General features: G+C 50.6%; 9 protein-coding genes across 9 annotated transcripts; 4 read left to right on the top strand and 5 right to left on the bottom strand.

The window, feature by feature from the left end:
• Positions 1 to 482: 482 nt before the first annotated feature.
• N7455_007626 (glycosyltransferase family 4 protein) lies at positions 483 to 1,943 on the top strand (the record flags this gene model as incomplete). The annotated part of the gene is made up of 1 exon (XM_040958441.2): positions 483 to 1,943. The coding sequence occupies one exon, from the start codon at positions 483 to 485 to the stop codon at positions 1,941 to 1,943; it is 1,461 nt and encodes a 486-aa protein (XP_040811104.2).
• A 125-nt stretch (positions 1,944 to 2,068) lies between these two features.
• On the bottom strand, positions 2,069 to 3,112 carry N7455_007625 (2-hydroxyacid dehydrogenase; the record flags this gene model as incomplete). The annotated part of the gene is made up of 1 exon (XM_040958454.2): positions 2,069 to 3,112. The coding sequence occupies one exon, from the start codon at positions 3,110 to 3,112 to the stop codon at positions 2,069 to 2,071; it is 1,044 nt and encodes a 347-aa protein (XP_040811093.1).
• Positions 3,113 to 4,978: 1,866 nt separating this feature from the next.
• N7455_007624 (FYVE zinc finger domain-containing protein) lies at positions 4,979 to 6,027 on the top strand (the record flags this gene model as incomplete). Its single annotated transcript, XM_040958528.2, has 2 exons — positions 4,979 to 5,404; positions 5,647 to 6,027. 2 exons carry the CDS (start codon positions 4,979 to 4,981, stop codon positions 6,025 to 6,027), a joined length of 807 nt encoding a protein of 268 aa, XP_040811039.1.
• A 516-nt stretch (positions 6,028 to 6,543) lies between these two features.
• On the bottom strand, positions 6,544 to 7,215 carry N7455_007623 (GNAT family N-acetyltransferase; the record flags this gene model as incomplete). Its single annotated transcript, XM_040958483.2, has 1 exon — positions 6,544 to 7,215. The coding sequence occupies one exon, from the start codon at positions 7,213 to 7,215 to the stop codon at positions 6,544 to 6,546; it is 672 nt and encodes a 223-aa protein (XP_040811114.2).
• Positions 7,216 to 7,587: 372 nt separating this feature from the next.
• N7455_007622 (rRNA (cytosine-C5-)-methyltransferase RCM1) lies at positions 7,588 to 9,391 on the top strand (the record flags this gene model as incomplete). Its single annotated transcript, XM_040958450.1, has 2 exons — positions 7,588 to 7,785; positions 7,850 to 9,391. The coding sequence occupies 2 exons, from the start codon at positions 7,588 to 7,590 to the stop codon at positions 9,389 to 9,391; spliced, it is 1,740 nt and encodes a 579-aa protein (XP_040811074.1).
• Positions 9,392 to 9,515: 124 nt separating this feature from the next.
• Positions 9,516 to 11,002, bottom strand: N7455_007621 (uncharacterized protein; the record flags this gene model as incomplete). The annotated part of the gene is made up of 4 exons (XM_040958435.2): positions 10,851 to 11,002; positions 10,671 to 10,796; positions 10,548 to 10,616; positions 9,516 to 10,498 (listed from the first exon to the last, which is right to left on the bottom strand). Exons 1-4 carry the CDS (start codon positions 10,966 to 10,968, stop codon positions 9,516 to 9,518), a joined length of 1,296 nt encoding a protein of 431 aa, XP_040811030.2. The 5' UTR covers positions 10,969 to 11,002.
• Positions 11,003 to 11,738: 736 nt separating this feature from the next.
• Positions 11,739 to 14,055, top strand: N7455_007620 (GMC family oxidoreductase; the record flags this gene model as incomplete). Its single annotated transcript, XM_040958539.2, has 2 exons — positions 11,739 to 13,224; positions 13,286 to 14,055. The coding sequence occupies 2 exons, from the start codon at positions 11,739 to 11,741 to the stop codon at positions 14,053 to 14,055; spliced, it is 2,256 nt and encodes a 751-aa protein (XP_040811033.2).
• Positions 14,056 to 14,274: 219 nt separating this feature from the next.
• On the bottom strand, positions 14,275 to 14,992 carry N7455_007619 (glutathione S-transferase family protein; the record flags this gene model as incomplete). Its single annotated transcript, XM_040958421.2, has 2 exons — positions 14,275 to 14,886; positions 14,939 to 14,992. 2 exons carry the CDS (start codon positions 14,990 to 14,992, stop codon positions 14,275 to 14,277), a joined length of 666 nt encoding a protein of 221 aa, XP_040811107.2.
• A 690-nt stretch (positions 14,993 to 15,682) lies between these two features.
• On the bottom strand, positions 15,683 to 17,527 carry N7455_007618 (putative pyridine nucleotide-disulfide oxidoreductase AMID-like). The gene is made up of 4 exons (XM_065605683.1): positions 17,017 to 17,527; positions 16,616 to 16,957; positions 16,194 to 16,551; positions 15,683 to 16,138 (listed from the first exon to the last, which is right to left on the bottom strand). The coding sequence occupies exons 1-4, from the start codon at positions 17,378 to 17,380 to the stop codon at positions 15,796 to 15,798; spliced, it is 1,407 nt and encodes a 468-aa protein (XP_065460632.1). The 5' UTR covers positions 17,381 to 17,527; the 3' UTR covers positions 15,683 to 15,795.
• Positions 17,528 to 18,041: the final 514 nt, after the last annotated feature.

The following is an 18,041-nucleotide window of genomic DNA, read 5'->3' as shown; positions in this document are numbered from 1 at the left end:
CTTGAAGGAGTCTAAGCTATGGAGATATAATTATTCAAACTTATTCAAACTTATGATAAAGCTTTTACAAGGCCCCTCTTGCAGAGTTGCGTCAGAAGTCATGGTTAAGTCATGGTTAAAGGGGGTTTTATCAAAGGAGTATAGTTAAGAGCAGAAGAAGAATTTCAAATGAAGTTTTATCTTCATTTCGATGCCTCATGACCCTCAATAATCACCTGTCTCTCACATTCCGCAAATTTAGATTGTTCGCACCAGAAGGTCCAGCTGGTGCACGCGGCGCATCGCGAACTGCGACTGGCCACCAAGCAACGATCCTCAGCGGGCGGTTAGGGCACGTGCATAGATCAGCGTATAGATCAGACCCCGGGGTGTATGCACTTGGATGTATAAAGGGGGTTGTTCACTGTTCGTGACTTTAATCTGTTGGCTTCAAAACACCTTTGCATTCCCTCAATATTCGAACATTGTATTCATGTCTCACAATGGCCGAGTATACGCCTCTCCTCTCTTCGGAGGGCGCGAAGGGCGAAGGGCTCCATCTCGACTTTCCTAGTACCCTGCGTGGCAAGAAGATCCTCCTCGCTACAGAATCATGGGGCCCTGTAAATGGGGTTAGTCGCACGACGCGCAGTCTGGTCGAGTATCTGCGCGACAACGGCGCGGATCTCATTCTCGTCGCGCCTACCTTCAAAGGCGAATCGTCCGAGCAGAAGACCTGGGAGCACCGTCTTCCAGGCTGTGCGCTGCCCTATAATCCAGATCTCACGGTCGTCTACCCGTTCCATCTGGATAACCTCTTCAGCCAGTCTTTCCAGCCAGACATCATCTACCTCGCCAGCCCGGCCTCGCTTGGGTTTCAAATGCTGCTGCAAATCCGCCAACTGCGCTGTCCTCCGCCGGTCTTACTCAACTTTCAGACTGACCTGTCCGCCTATGCAGAAATCATGTTGCCCGCACCGTTGGACAGATTCGGCGTATGGCTCCTCGCAACAGTCCAGGGGTTTCTCTTCCGCACCCGCGCTGTACACACAATATTTTATCCATGCTCTGCGATTCGCACATATTTAGAGCATGCGTGTGTGCCGGTCGATCGACTCGTTCAGCTGGGCCGCGGCGTTGACACTCTTCTCTTCTCACCCACCCAGCGCGACGAGTCATACCGCCGTCACATTGCACCTCATGGCGAAATCATCTTGATATGCGTTTGCCGCATCGCCCCAGAGAAAGGATTCGAGTTTCTCGCGCAGGTCGTCAAACGGCTAGCTGCAGACAAGCTGCCCTTCAAGCTACTGGTTGTCGGCGGGAACCGCAACCTGGCTGTTGAGGATAAAGTCCAGCGCCTGTTTGACGGGGTTCGAGACCATGTCGTCTTCACTGGAGTTCTCACCGGATCTGCATTGTCTCGTGCGTATGCTTCTGCTGATATATTCCTCCATTGCTCTATCACGGAAACTTTTGGGTTGGTGGTTCTTGAGGCCATGGCCAGCGGGATCCCCGTCATCGCGCGAGACCAGGGCGGGCCCTCTGATATTATCCGGCATGGACAGACTGGTTATCTGATTCCGCCGCGCGATTTAGAATGTTTTGTTCATTTGGTCAAGGAGGTTTCTCTCGATCCAATACGCCGAGCAACACTGGCGGCGGCAGCCCGTCAGTACGCGGATGATGCCACCTGGGAGAAGATCAACTGTCGGGCAGCATGGCAAATGGCCGAGGCATTGTCGTGTACTGACCAGGAATCCCAGGGTGCTCGGCGAGTTGTTCGACCAGGGGTGATTGGACGGGTCTTCGAGCAACTCCGTCTAATGCTTGCTGTGGGGATTGTTTGTTTTATGTGGCTGATCTCTGTGGTCCCACTGATCGTTCATGGAAACTGTTTCCTTCCCCGAGCTAGCCGAGCTGTTCAGGGTCAATTCCAAGGGACTCGTCCATTGCGCAGTTGAAATGTATATTGGTGCATGACTATACTCGAGCGCATACCTACATACTTAATACTACCAAATTTCTCAATTATCAACGCATCCATGGATGGGTGCTTCATATCCAAATAATACTTCTTGGGCTTCCTTTAGAGCCTGACCGGCTCTGTGTCGGTGGGAACTAATACATGTCCCTCCGTAACCAAGGAGTTTTTGCACGAGCGGGCCGCGACCAAATCAGACAGATTGCCAAGTGTGACCTCGGCGATCTCTGCGAGGGCCTCGCGCGTGAAGAACCCCTGGTGACCACAAATCAAGACATTGTGGAAGGTCATCAGGCGCATCAGCACGTCGTCGTCGATGATCTCCCCAGAGTGATCGTTGTAGAAAAGCTCGCCTTCTGCTTCGTAGACATCCAATGCCAACCCGCCCAGCTGCTTTGTCTTCAGCGCCTGAATGACCGCCGTGGTATCGATGAGTCCACCGCGCGAGGTATTGACCAGTAGAGACCCTGGTCTAATGCGCGCCAATGTCTCTTCATTGATGAGATGCTTCGTGCTCTCCGTGAGGGGACAATGCAGACTAACGATATGGCTCTCCTTTAGCAGGGTGTCGAGGTCAACTAGCGTCCCGTACTGGCGGAACTCTTCGCCGGCAAAGGGGTCGTGCGCGAGTAGTCGGCACCCGAAGCCGTGGAAGATGCGCGCGGCTGCAAGCCCGATGCGCCCCACGCCGACGATCCCAACGGTCTTACCATGTAGAGTATTCCCAAGGAGACCTTCGATGTTGAAGTTGCCCTCGCGCACCCGATTGTATGCCCGGTGAGTCTTACGATTCAAGGTTTGAATCAGGGCCACTGCGAACTCCGCCACGGCTTCGGGGGAGTATGCCGGGACATTCGCCACGAAGAGGCCTAGCTCTTCGGCAGTTGCAAGATGGACATGGTTAAACCCGGCGCAGCGGAGCAGGATGGCACGGATCCCGTAGGCATGGAGAGCTCTCAGTACGCGCTCATCTAGGGTGTCGTTGACAAAGACGCAGACCGCATCGCACCCTTGGGCTAGTGGCACGGTCTCCTCCGACAGCGCAAAAGCATGGTATTCGATAGTGCACAGCTCAGGAAAGTGCTGCTCACGTACCTGGTCGAGATAGGTGCGGTCGTAGGATTTTGCGCTAAATACCGCCAACTTCATGATTGCGCAATCGTATGTGTTGTGATCTGGGGATTTGGATATTGAACTATAATTGCAAAGTCATGACGACATGGGTGTTTTCGTATGACGCCTGCAAGCGGCCATTTTGGTGAGTACCTACTTAGGTACTTCCCCAGATTTCCTACTGCAACCTCCCGCATTCCAGTGCAGACCTGATGTACATAGCCTATATTGGTCTTTTCAAACCCGAAATCTTGAAACCGGGGTTTGACCTATACAACATTGGAATATGCTACCTCCTACTTAATTAAGTAGTGATTTGTTCTTAGGTAGTATGCGTATGCATCAACCGGGAGTACGGAATAGACAAAATAGTAATGCAGTTCTAATGGTAACTTCCAGTTCTCTTCCAAGGTTCTAATTTTACCTTATTTTCCTATTTTCTTCAGATTGAATCTTGAAGATCTAATATTAATGGACCACCTGGGCATTGACCTCGGTAAGCCCAAAACCAAGATGCCCACAACTTCCCGAGGTCTTCTGGATGATTACTTTTTTCAGACATGCAGACCATTTTTGAATTTATTTCCATTCCCTACGATTTGATTGGATACAATCGGTCTCTGACTTCCGCGGGGCTCCGGTAGCCGATGGAGGGTAACCTTGGAAAGCCAATAGGATGACAGAGATCAAAATGGACCAATCATCACTCGATGATAAGAAGAGACGCCACGAGCTATCTAATTGGTCATTAACTACACGCTAGTGAACCTAAGGATTCCCGAGAAAGGAGCGACATTTTCCCTTTTTTCCCTTGATTTCCCTTTTTCTTTTTCCAGTGTGTCTGAGATAAATGAACTGCATATTGCCGGCATGTTACATTGTTATTATTGGATTATTTACAAGCATTATTCTATAGGGTCTACGGAGTATGCAGAGTATCAATGAGAATCGTAGAGTCTTAAACACAATATAATTATGGTTACAAAGTAGATCGGAATATATTTCCACAGGTTGACCCATTGCGGATTTAAGTGGAGAGGGAGGGACCGCAAAAGGAAACCCGTCACTGGGGCATGGAAACCGGTCTAAATCCTGGGTCATCACAAAATAGCGGTCAAAAGAAAGTCGAGGTATTTCAGATCTCTTAGTCCAGATTATGATTTCATATCGGGGAAGTAGATTTGAATCGAACAAAAACACCCTTGAAACCAAAAAAAAAGTACGTACAAGAACGATGTACTCGATGTACGGTGGAAAAGACATACGGGCTACTTGGCCCCTGCGCATATGTAGTACCCGCCACCAAGTACCCAAAAGTAGAAGGCAGCCAAGTTCGTACTCTAATTACTTCATATTACATACAACATACAAAATACAATACCCCAAGAAGGTAACAGTATCACAGCAATGTACTCATAGAGTAGTACTTTCATTATGTACTCCGTAGTGTATGTACTTCGTAGTGTACGATATGAACCTCTCATCTCCCTTATATTAAATGTCCCGTTCTTCCTAGGCTTCCTTTTCCCCTTCTCAACACTGTCAACACTGTTCACCCGTTCTCATCTCCAAAAAATATCCACTTAAATCCACTCTTTGCGTACGAAGTACACAAATCTTAGCTCCAACGTTCCTGTCTCCACTGGCTTGTGACCACTGACAGTCGACCTTTTTCTTCTTGCCTCTTTCCCCGGCTGAACGGCTGTGTGGTACTTCGATTACTCCGTATCCTCCTCCTTTTTGCCCCTCGGTATCTGGATACTTTTTTGCCGCTGAGCTTGAGATTACTTTAAACTCTACATTCCGCCACCTTTTTTTCCAATCCGTCATAACATCCTAATATCCCTTCCTTCTTCCTAAACCTCTTCTCAACCTAATATTCTCTTATCATTCTCTATCATCATGGCCACTCATGTTATGACCACCAACACGGCTACCAACCAGATTTCGGTTTATGGTCAGCCCTCCCCAACCAACTCCGCTACCAACACTCCCTCCAATAATTCCCCCACCTCCCCTCGCATGACAACCGCTTCACTGCACCAACTGCCTCTGCAGTCGCGCCAGCTGCGTCCTCTCAAGGGTCCCCTCTATGTCCCTGCAGCTCTCCGACCCACTGAGCGACCCCAGAAATCGTCTCCTATTACCCCACCACGCAGCGTGCATGGCTCTCTGGACAGCTTGAACGAGGACTCGTCGGAACCTATCAGCCGCCGCTCCACCATGGAGAGTCAGTCCAGCGAAATTAGCCAGAGCGCCCAGCATGAATGGTTGAAGAATGAACACCTGGGTGCGGTCACCGGCCTTCCGACCCGCACACACTGGAAAGTGAGTATCTCGAGAAACCCCCCAAAAAAAAAGTTTCCTTCTTTTTCCCTTCCTTCGGCGCCTTTATAGGGATTGGGTTCGGTTTGGATTGCGCAGTTGTTAAAGCAAATGTCGTGTGAGCTCGTCATTTCTCGGAAATGGCGTGCTGCAGTCCACCGCCTCAGCCCTGTCGCATCCCAGCCACATATCCTCCGATCACATTGGTCACTTCCAAACGGACAACAATGGCTAACTTTATCCAGGCTGACTCGGCCTCTTCCAACTGTGATTCGCCAACTTGCCGCTCCTCATTCGGCATCTTTCTGCGTCGCCACCACTGTCGTCACTGCGGTCATGTCTTCTGCGCCTCCCACACACCTCACCTCGTTCCCCTTGATCAGGATGCTCGCTTCCACCCCGATGGTGTCCCCTCCCGTGCCTGCGATCTGTGCTGGAGCGCCCACCAACGCTGGGAAGAGAACCGCTCCGACCGTCTGAGCAAGATCCAGAACACCATCGATACTCAGCAGATTGGCATGTCTGTCCCCGAGGGCATGAATGCAGAGGGTCCCGAGTCCACTGTGGGCCAAACCGGCGAGGTCGCTGCCTCCGTTCCTCGCGACTGGAACTGGAGTACCTTCTAAACGCATTGCCCTGTTTCCTTTGGTTACTGTGGCCAACAGGACTGCTGCAGATCGGCGTTTCACTTGATCTATCTTAATATTCTCACTTTAGTCATGCTCACGCGTGACCTGTTTTTCTCTCTATTGGCGACCATGGCTTCGGCGTTTCTGACAGGCCCTGGGCCCTGGGCTTTGTTTCTTTTCTTTCGGCAGTCATGTTATGACTTTGCATGCCTAAAGGGTTTTCATCGGTCCTCAAGTGGCCCGGTTGATTCCTTTTTCTGTTTCTGCTTTTTTTTTTTTGTTCTTTGCGTTGATCAGGATACCCCGTCGGTTTTTATTGCGCGACGATCTCATTTGATGTTTTTTCTTTACTGGTCCCTGATCCATGGGGGAATGTGGCAGATTTGCAATTCTCTCGAGTTGATATCTAGTTCGGTTTAGTTCGATCTAGTTGAATCCATTGATATTGAACCTTGAGTTTTTCCTCTACTCGTAGACTATGCCTGCCCCCTATTCTATTTTCTCTGTAGATCCTTATTTATCCAGGACCACCCGTCGGAACATACCCACATGCTCAATCCCTTCTTCGTCCCACCGGCCCATCGATTGATCGGTTTCAAATCCAAGCCCAGCATACATTCTCTCCACATCCACCTGAGCATGCACGAGGACCAACCCCCGCCACGGAATCGGAGTAACAGGTGACTCCCCCCTTGCAGCGATCTGCGCCGCCGCCTCGTCTATCTCCGCCGCATGCACAGCCGCCCACCCCAAGGCGGTCTCCACTAATCGTCGCCCAAGTCCAAGACCGCGGAACGACGGCATGATCGCCACCCGAGTCAGCTTGGTACAGGGTTCATGTGTCCAGTCATACTCGGGCGCTCCCTGTGCGACTGCCGATGGCGGTTCCGTGACATGGGCATGTGGCACCTGTGGCGGGGGAACCAGGCGGATCACCCCCACGGGCGTGGAGCTCGCGGTGGAGTTATCGTAAAGTACCCAGTGCCAGCTGCGGGCATCGTCACTGTCTATCTCGGAGTCTGCGGTGCAGTGCTGCTCGTCGATGAAGACAGACTTTCGGATTATCATTGCATCGTTGAAGATAGTGGGGTTGGTGTTGGTACTGGTGTCTGATGGAAGGACTAGCTTTACGCTGAGCCCTGGAGGCGGCTGTATTGAAGTGCTGAGCGTTGGTTTTGATGACATTCTGGTCGGAATGTGATATTGAACACTAAAGGTCTTCGATGGAAATGATGGTGAGGATTTAGGGAGTGGATGGAAAGTCGTGTAGCAGAAGGCGGATCTATACCTAAGTTATATTATATATTATACATAATATAGATCTCGTCGAGATCAACTACAATACATTGAATGCTACCCCTCATTGATCTAGATATAATTACAGAGGGATAATCTATATATAGTCTCATCGTAGCTAAGCTCAATATAATAAGCCATATAACCGCTATATATTCTCAATGGTTCAACCCAACCCAATGCAAACAGAACAAACAACGTCAAAATATCAATTCGATCGCGGAAATCCTCAATTTCTCCGACCAACATTCCATACTCCCAATGTCCCTCTACTTCGATGCGGTCGCTATCTTGACTGCACCCTCTTCAGGGGGTTCGTTCAAGTCCCGGGTTTACAGCGCCCGGAACCTGCGCGCATCTCCAGCGCAGATCTATGCCTTGACCACCGAGGCTGCTAAATGGGACACCGTGCTAGCAGATGTCATTGACAAATCAGGCATTCTCGCCCTGGAGCGCAAGGTGAGATGACCCCTAGAGAAACCACTGGAGATACCTACTGACTGACTAAGTGATTTCCATTTAGCTCTCTCCCCTCCTCGCTCTCCTCCTCGTTCATGATCATCTACTCGCGAAGAAGGGCATTGCCGCGCCGGCTACCCACACACTCCGCCAGACCGTGGAGCGCCACAAGGCCAGGCTAAAGGCTGAGTTCACCAAGGCCCGTGTCCGTCGTGGGTGCGCCTCCGTCGAGCAATTCAAGGCTGTTGTTATGCGTGAGAAACGACTGGCCGATGGAACTAGCCATTTCGTCTACCCGCGCTGGGTGCGGATAAATAACATTCGCACTACCCTCGAAGACCAGCTGAGCACTACGTTCAAGTCTTACCGTCGGGTAGACACCCTTGCAGAATTGGCCCCAGAAGACGAACTGGAAAGCCGAAAGCCAGAGCCTCGATTGTTCATCGATCCTAATATTCCAGATCTGGTGGCGGTGCCTTTCGGCGCAGACTTTACTGCCTCATCTGCGTACAAAAATGGAGAAATCATTCTCCAGGACAAAGCGTCCTGCTTCCCAGCATATCTCCTGTTGGGTGACCGTGGACCTAGCGACCCATGGGAGGGCGACTTGGTTGATGGCTGTGCTGCGCCAGGGAACAAGACTACGCACTTGGCTTCGCTTCTGGCCAAACAACAAAAGGGCAACAAAAACAGCAATCAGAGAATCTTTTCTATGGATGCATCTACCATGCGTTCCAGAACGCTGCAGAAAATGGTTGGTCTGGCTGGGGCTGACTCGGTCACTGTGCTGCAAGGTCAGGATTTCCTCGCCCTTGACCCAGAAGATGAACAGTTTGAGAAGGTTACTGGGTTGTTGTTGGATCCCAGTTGTTCAGGTAGCGGAATCATCGGCCGTGACGATGTCCCTCAGTTCACACTTCCTGTCGCGGCAGCATACAAGGCGCCCAAGTCACACGGAAAGAAAAGGAAGCGTCCAGACAATGACGATGAAGCAGATGGCGAGCAGTCGAAAGCCACCATGGGAACGCCACAGGCAGCGCCCACAGATGAAAATGATATCGCGGATGGGGCGATCGACTCGGAGCGACTGACCAAGCTATCAAGCATCCAAGCGCGGATCGTGGAACACGCTCTGCGTTTCTCAAATGCCACGCACGTGACATATAGTACTTGTTCTATTCACCTGATTGAGAATGAGGGCGTCGTGGCTCGCATTCTGAATTCCCAGGTTGCCAAAGAGCGCGGCTGGCGCCTCCTGCGCCGCGATGAGCAGCCTGAGGGCTTGCGTCGATGGTCCAAACGAGGCGTGCGAGAGGAGCGGTCAGCCGAGGGAGAGACAGGGCCATCGGGCACGGTAGATCTCTCTGACGAGGCGCTAGAGGCGTGCATTCGATCCTGGCAAGGTGATGCAGAAGGGCTTGGAGGATTTTTCGTCGCTGGATTCATTCGTGACCCTGCTCATGCTGTCACGGTCGTTCCCGCGAAGGGACGTGGACATGATGAGCATGATGAGCATGATGAGAATGACGAGCACGGCGAGAGCGATGAGAGTGACGAAGATGGAAAAGATGAAGACGATGAAGAATGGGGAGGATTCTCCGATTAGACAAAATTATATTAATCCAAGTTTGCACGGCCTCCAACATTTCCCGAGGGCCTCTGTTTGATATCATACATTCAAGTCTTGTGGCGTATTATGCAATTTAAGACTTGAATAGACGTACAGGCGACTAAAGGAATTTCCGTGACTGGTTTCGAACCCGCGAACTGGTATAGATGTCCAATTTGACAGCCACCAAGACAGCCTCGTATGCCCCGGTAGATCCTCTCTGCACTTGCAATCGCCATTGCCCTGTCCGAACAACCCAGGGCCCATCATCCGTATTATCGACTCGTGGGCGTTTAGCAGGAGGCACACCACCTACGCCAGCTTCGGCCTGGGCTCTCGATATCATCAAATGTTGAGGATCTTGTTCTCCATCCACCGTGAGATCAGTTTCACGGTCGACACGGACTTTGATTGGAACCTGGCCCAATGGGGGATGTGAATCAGGCAGGTTCATTTTTTTGCCTACCGTCTGTAATAGACTGGTAATTCTTTGCTTTGAAAGATCTAGGAAGTCAGCGCGCATGCTCCCCCGATGGATCAGACTAGTTTCGTCGCCGATCTCAACCACCAGATCGGCGGCGTTCTCGTCTACACAGGGGCGCGTGTAGGTGACCATTCCACCCGGTGCAGGCGACCCAGAAGCTGTATCAAAGGCAAACTGAATCCCAGACGGTCGCACATCCTCGAGCCGGATGACGATTTCCAACCGCTGGGTGAAGGGATTCGTTGTTATCTGATGCGGTATCAACTTTTGTTCCAAGCCGCGCAGGTGGAAATAACGACAGTCGCGTAGGAGCGCAGCCCGATGATCCTCATTTCTAATGTGTAGCGGATAGCCGCGCAGCATATGCAGGAGCTCATCAAAGACATCCGCAGATCGGTTTGGAACGCTTGGGGGGACGATGGCCGGAGGTCGCAAGAGACCCTGGCGGTCCAGGCCAGGGAACACTGCAGTCGGGCTAGCAAAGAAGGCGGCGAATCCGAGGGTAAAAAAATTCGGGCTATCACCGGGACCTGAGAAGATATCACGAGGGATCTGGAAGTGTCGGTCGCCGATTTGAATAAAGCATTCGGACTCAAACAGCTGGGACATCAATCGGGGCACTGTTAGGTCAGCAATTACTTCCAGGGTACCTGGGCAAGGGATGCTCACATGTATAAAATTGTGCATCTGCGAATAGCTTCACGAATTGTGCGCCATCCTGGGGCCGGACATAGTAGCCTGGATGCACCCATCAGCCTCCTTCACGTTGTGTTTATCCATGGACTCTCATACCCTGTAGATGCCTAGCGATCTCGCGGAACGTCGTGGGGTCGCGATCGATATAGAGGGTCCTGACGTTGGCAGCATCTTGATTCTGAAGCAACTGATCCTCGAAGAAGCGTGAAAAGTAGGATGGAGCTGTTAGAAGGGGTCAGTTCAAGTTTGAACGGGGGGAAGAACATGCGCGTTTACCGTCAGAGGCAATTGAAGCACCCGAGAGACGAAAGATCTCAGAACCAATTTGGATAGAGAAGACTTTCTCTGAAGGCAGATTACATTTACTAGAGCGACTGATAGTGCGTATATCCATTGTGTGATGAGACAGGTCGAGGTGCCGGAAGCGGAGAAGTTACCATTTTGCCTGTTCACAACAACACAACTACCCTACTACCTAGTTACTACCTACTACCTACTACACAATACACACAACAACTACCATGCCATGCCATGAAATCGAAATCGATTTGATCTGGAGTTTCTTATGATCAAGGTTAACTCGAGTCTCAGCGCCAAACTGAGTTTTCTCTCACATGGCGCTGGAACTCGGCAAATTCCCCCGCAAATGAGCCCGGGAGCGCCCTTATTTCGGAGAAAGAGGGGGATCTACCTCTCGAGGGGATTTAGGTGGGAACCTAGTCCTTGAAATTGTTGGGCAATGAAGATTTGCACGGTCTTAACTGGTTGACAGGAGATTCAAAGACTCCACCGTCGCAGGAATCAAATAGCCATGCTCAACTACTTCTCCACTCAACCGAGGCTTCACCCCCGGATTATGGGTTGGTGTTTGGCTTATGATTGGAAGGAACCACGCATGACAATCGCATGATAGAGAAGTTTATACTCTCTCCATGATCATCCATGCGAAAGATGAATCACTTTAAATTCTGACTATTGACCTCTTGTCATAGTGGAACCTTGTCGAGCTAGTTATATTATAATCCGTCACCCGTGCCCAAGTGGACTTCGTCTCTCTTTGCCCCACAATCTCGTTTCTTACTCTTATCTTTTATTCCCATTCCACCTATATATACCATTGGAGTTTGGTCTACAAGAGTTTAATTTGCTCTGGTTCTTGCAAACATGTCAACCCACGCGGTGTCCACATATAACCCGAGGGATGTCCCTCTTCCGCCAGCGCCGTCAGCCAATTACTTCTCGGAGTTGCAGTGGAAGACCTTATATGCGTTGGCCGACGCAATCGTGCCCTCCATCCACAATGCGGCAACTATCAAATCATCAAATGACCGAGTTGTTTCAGATGCAGAGTGGAATTCTGCCGTGTCGAGCTTGTCAACGATCATTTCTGGACCCGATGCCATGAACATTGCCACCCAGTATCTGCAAGAAAATGTTTCTTCGAACCCGCAATTCCGGGCCATAGTGGAGCGACTCATGGGTGACCAAGTGCATGACCAGGGAAGGAATGGGTTTGGGTTCATAATGACAGCGCTCAACACCCGCGCGGGCTCGCTGATTATGACGGGCTCGACCACTCCGATCCAGGACCAACCGGTGGAATTCCGGGAAAAGGTTTTACGTGGATGGGATACCTCTCGATTGGCCCCTCTCCGCGCCATCTACCGAGGTCTCACTGCCATCGTTAAGAAATGTTGGGTTATCAGCAGTCCAACCATAGGCCCGGTTCTGGGGTTCCCACGCATTCCTGTTCATGGCAAGCCTGCCGACGGTTTCCAGTATGAGTTTTTGCAATTCCCTCCTGGGGACCAGCCAGAAACGATTGAAACCGACGTCGTTATCGTGGGGAGTGGCTGCGGCGGCAGCGTGACTGCAAAGAACCTAGCTGAAGCGGGCCATCGAGTGCTGGTTTTGGAAAAGTCCTATTCCTATCCATCCAACACGTTCCCCATGGGCCCGAATGAGGGGTTCCTCAGCCTATTTGAGAACGGGGGTGCGATCTCTAGCGATGATGGCTCGATGGCAATCCTGGCGGGCTCAACGTGGGGCGGTGGTGGTACCATTAACTGGTCGGCGTCTCTTCAGACCCAGGGATATGTCCGACAGCAATGGGCGGATACTGGTCTGCCCTTCTTCACCTCCCTCGACTTCCAGAAAAGTTTGGACCGCGTCTGTGATCGCATGGGTGTTAACGAGGAGCACGTTGAGCATAATCGCCAGAATCGGGTGATTCTTGAAGGCGCAAGGAAACTTGGCTATGCTGCCAAAACCGTGCCCCAAAATACAGGCCACGGCGAGCACTACTGTGGGTATTGCACGTTGGGATGCGCCTCGGGTGGAAAGAAAGGTCCAACGGAGTCGTTCCTTATGGACGCTGCTCAGGCTGGCGCGAAATTCATGGAAGGATTCTGTGTCGAAAAAGTGCTATTCACCCAGATCAACGGCAGAAAGGTTGCTTCTGGCGTGCAAGGAGCATGGAAGTCGCGGGATTCATACTTGGGCCTTGGTGGTATTGCGGCAGTGGAGCGTAAGGTGATTATCAAGGCCAAGAAAGTAATTGTATCAGCTGGCGCATTGCAGAGTCCTCTTCTGCTGCTGCGTAGTGGTTTAAAGAACCCCCAGATTGGCCGAAACCTTTATCTTCACCCAGGTAAGCACTTTTCACTTCCCCCCACAGCACATGTCACAGGCACTTACTCTGTTTTATACAGTTATGGCAGCTAGTGCTGTCTTTGACGAGGAGACCCACCCCTGGGAGGGCTCTGCACTGACAACGGTTGTTAACGAGCTTGAGGACCTTGATGGAGATGGACATGGTGTGAAGATTGAGTCTCTCTCAATGATGCCCCCCCTGTTCATTCCCATGTTCCCCTGGCGAGACTCATTGGATTACAAGCTATGGGCGGCCAAGATGCGTCGCAGCACGAGCTTCATCACTTTAACCAAAGACCGCGATTCTGGTCGTGTGTACCCGGATCCCGTTGATGGACGCTGCCGGATCTCTTACGCGGTCTCTGCCTTTGACCGAAAACACATTGTGGAGGCCCTCATTGCCAGCGCCAAGATTGCGTATATCACAGGCGCAAGAGAATTCCATACCGTTTACCGCGATCTTCCCCCGTTCACCCGACCAGAGGCTTCAGACCCCGAGGGCCCTGAAGGTATCAACGACGCGGCCCTGCAGAGTTGGATTGCCGAGCTTCGTCGGAAGTCGCCTTTGAACCCGGAGCGTAGTTTATTTGCCAGTGCACACCAGATGGGCACCTGCCGCATGAGCAAGTCGCCTAAATCAGGCGTGGTGGACCCAGATTGTCAAGTCTGGGGCACTGACGGTTTATATGTTGTGGATGCATCCGTCTTCCCTAGCGCTAGCGGTGTGAACCCAATGGTCACCAACATGGCGATCGCTGATTGGGCCAGCCGAAACCTCGCGCGGACGATGGGAACGGTACGAGGTGAGGGCAGGATGGCTCGTCTTTGATGAAATGGCTCGTTGGAGATCTCTTCAAATTTTGTCAATATATACTGTCTCAGTTGGACCACTTGAAAGCTAGTTGTTTATATGTTATGATGTTCCTAGCACCATTCTGCGGTCTTTTCGTTTTATATGATTCGGGCGCTTCAGGAAGCGGAATATGATGGTTTAATTCTTTGCTAATTTATACTCTCTTTTTTTTTTTAAGAAAAAACACGTTGAGCTTCAAGCCTGGGGACCCTGACGCTTCTCAATGAATTTCTTCTCGCCAAAGGCCTGCTTGACGCCCTCAGCCTCGAGGATCCGCTCGTACCAGGTGACCACAGAGGGGAACTTCTGGCGCATCTCAGCGTCGATGGCCATGGAGAAACCCCAGACCAGGGCAGAGGCAACAGTGATATCGGCCAAGCTGAGCTTTTCGTTGCTTACGAACCAGGCACGGTCCTTGAGGTGAGTCTCAAGGCATTCCAGCGAGCGTTCCAGACGCGCGAGGTTGGCCACCTCGATTTTCTCATCGTAGGGCCGGATACCGAGACGCCACAGCGCCAACTGGGTGACAGGGTCCAGAATCTCACCCTGTGCATAGCAGATCCACTGCTGGATGGTGGCGCGCTCGGCGGGGGTAGCTCCAATGAGCTGCTCGGCAGCCGGGCCGCTCTCGGCAATGTATTGGGTGATGGCATCTGACTCGAACAGGGTTGTTCCATTGGCAGCCTCAAAAGCGGGCACCTTACCCAAAGGGAACTTGGACAGGAAGTCCGGGGTGCGATTGGTCTTGCCCATGGCGAATTCCGGAACCGCTATCTCCAGGCCATTCAGGTTGGCCGCAGCCTGGGCCTAGTATGGGGGTTAGCTCAGGGTTCAGGGGCATTGACCATGGTTTGTTTACCTTCATGACCCGAGGACTGGGCTGATAGGAGTAGATAGTGCCGAATGGTGCCATTGTGGATATGAATGAGGTGAGATATACAATCTGTGTACAATCTACATAGTAAAATAGAGGGGTTTTTTTTATATGAAGCCAAGGAATGGGGCAGAATCAAGTGGAACCCGGATTTCTAAGCAGATGAATTGACATTAGGAATTTGACTAAGATCATACAGAACATTATAAATGTAAAATTTATATCAATTTAGTCCTGGAGACCTCGGGAGATATAGTTAGAGATGTGACATGTATACTGCTTATTGGTGCTTTGGTCTGAAAGTTCAAATATTCCCCAAGATTTAATTTGCTTCGATTTTCCAAAACACTCTTAAATATTCTCAAATATTCTCAAGCAACGTACATTCAACCTTTTTTTTTATATATTCTCCGATCATCAAACAAACTTCGTGAACAAGTCACAAGGGGTGGTTATGCGTCGAAGAGTGAAGCCCGGCTTGTTATGACTCCAGTGAGATGATTATTATCGTTTCCTATTTTCTCTTCTTCTTCCTTTTTTGTCCATTCTCAATTCGAACCAAATGAGATATGCATTGTCAGGATAAAGACAAAATAACGAATTCCAATTGAGTGTCATAGATCGACTCATATTGAGGATCTCAACTCATACCAAACGCCAACCCATAACAGTCGAGGGTCTAGTTATTGTCCAAAAGGAAAAGTAAAAGGCAAGTCCAATATTACACGAGATCAAAATCAAAATGCAATGAACTCCAACACATCGCAGACCTACTAGGCCACGCCTAGCACGCCTCTCCGAGACGCATATAGTTCCAGCAAACTGCAATTCGGGTCAGCTTTTCAATTCACACAATTTTCGGACGATAAAAACGCACTGGTATGTCCCATGTCTTTGCCGAACAAGGTCTTCATTAGGTCTTCGCCCTCACGTGTGCCCTCACCCGGCGTATAACTGACGGCCGTTTTGCCGAGAGCTAGACCCATCACAGCCGGGAATGGCTGCAAGGTCTGATAGTCTGGCTTTCCTCCAGTGCACTCTGCCATCATGTGCTGATGGATATTAAGCGCTGCGTAATGGCCCATATGCATTGCACCGCCACAGCGCTTGATACCTTCCCACGCAGTGAGATCTCCTACTGCCCAATGATGCTCTGGGTTAGGGATGGCACCAGAGAATTGTAGTCTGGAGAGATATTAGAAACGTTCTGTCAACAAATTGGTCGAGGAAGGAGCCTTACGAGCGGTGCACTTTGATGTATCCCTCCTCATTCAATGCCTCTTTCGGCAGATATGTTGATGTCGGAACAGTTTGAGAGACAGCCTTTAGAACATGACCGGTTTTGATTTGTCGGCCATCGCTCAGCGTGAGGTTCCAGGCCCGTGTCCCATTTTTCGTGCCCACTGCGGTCGTGTCCATGACGCGCTGTCCTAGGATGACCTCGACTCCGGTATCGCGTAATATAGAATCCACGCGCTCGGCAAAGTCATCCGGCAACGGCTCCGAAGATAACAAGCGCTTTCGAGAGTGGACCAGGGTGACCTTCTGTTCTGGGTAAAGGATCTTCAATTCGGCAGCCATCTCCACGCCTACAGCGCCTATCCACGGAAAACGGATGTTAGCCAGGGGTGAAAGTGGCAGAGAGTGACAGATAATGCATACCTCCACCGATAATAACGATGCCATCCTGGGCTTGCTTCACATCCGTCATATGTTCTCTGGCTTCCTTGAGGAACTCCTCTCGCCTCAAGGATTGGGGAACAGTGGGGAATGACCGACGCAGCCCTGAACTTGCTATCAAGTAGTCATAGGGCTCCGTGCGGCTGTTCTTGGTCTCTGCATCAACAATATGGGCCTCTTTGGCGTTGAAATCAACCGAACTGACGCTTCCCTGGATAAAGCTGAGATCCGGAGACTTGAGCCCGGGAATATCTTGGAAACGAGTCCATGCTTCGGCCGCGAATTTTTCAGAGGCCAGGGCCTTTGGAGATCCGATCAGATGATCTACACATGTGAGCGGAGGTGTTATGGTGGAAGAATGGTTGATCTTCTAGAGAGCTTACAATAGCCATCTCGCTTATCAACTACAGTTATCTGTATCGGAATGCGATGTGTAGGAGCTTTAGCATCGGCATTGTAGTTGAAGCGGGTGAGGCGACCCTGTGAAAGATCAATGAGGGCTAATGCAGCAGATAGACCACCATAAGAGCCACCGATCACAAGTATTCGGAAGCTGCGAGATACAGTTCGGACAAAGTCGTTGGAGGGCATGATGAGTTGAGAAGGAGAGGTGTGTGTGACACGAGCAATAACCCAAGAGAGAGATCGACAGGAAAGCGAAAAGGAGAATGAAGAAGAAAAAAAACCGAAGAAAAAAAAAAGCCAAGGAACTGAGCTATGTAGCCCGAACAAAAATAAAGAAAACATATCGTCACATCATCGGATTATGCGGGTCCGGATCTAATCAGATTGAAACCGACATCGGATATAGCGCATCCATGGTTGCTTCCTTGGCTTCTCCTTCCAGGGTCCTTGGCTCGGATTATCAGATCCGATGGCATCCTAAGGTGAAACATCCCTCGGTTGTAATTGACTTGAGACCCAACTCCGATTACTCAGGGGTTTTCCGGGACAGTACAAAGCTCAGACTGGCGAGTAGTATTTTCTGGCAGAACCGACATGGTGGCTGATACCTAGAGTACACATGCAAAAGACTTTTTGCACCTGTGCATCTAGGTCTCCTTTTATGCTATGTAGAAGAGAGCCCTGGAGAAATGACAGGATTACATTGAATATTTAATATTTTGTGTGGACCAGGAATTCGTTCACGGTTGGACCCGATGACCGTAATCCGTGTAAAGTACAATACAGGTTTAATTCCATGGTTCAATACAGCCACCCAACCAAAAATGGCAACGATCATCGATCAGACAAGATGAGCATCTAATCTGATTCTGGGAAGTGCCCAGGCGGACTTCTAAAGCCGACGTAACAAAAAAGAAAATGCCGCATTTCGCTGCAGGGTCCACTTTTCGTCATCGGTACTCGGCGTTACAAGTGTTGGACTGGGCGAATCACAATAGAATCT

This window comes from Penicillium solitum (assembly GCF_028829755.1).
Source record: "Penicillium solitum strain IBT 25940 chromosome Unknown utg000005l_segment0_segment0, whole genome shotgun sequence".
Lineage (NCBI taxonomy): Eukaryota > Fungi > Ascomycota > Eurotiomycetes > Eurotiales > Aspergillaceae > Penicillium > Penicillium solitum.
This window is presented reverse-complemented; position numbering and strand designations above follow the sequence as displayed.

Excerpts from the sequence above, each read along its gene's own strand:
- N7455_007618 (XM_065605683.1), bottom strand. The coding sequence starts at position 17,380 with ATGTTTTCTTTATTTTTGTTCGGGCTACATAGCTCAGTTCCTTGGCTT. Across the intron at positions 16,958-17,016 it reads TGATAAGCGAGATGGCTATT|ATCATCTGATCGGATCTCCA; the intron begins GTAAGCTCTCTA and ends TCACATGTGTAG. Across the intron at positions 16,552-16,615 it reads CATCGTTATTATCGGTGGAG|GCGCTGTAGGCGTGGAGATG; the intron begins GTATGCATTATC and ends TTCCGTGGATAG.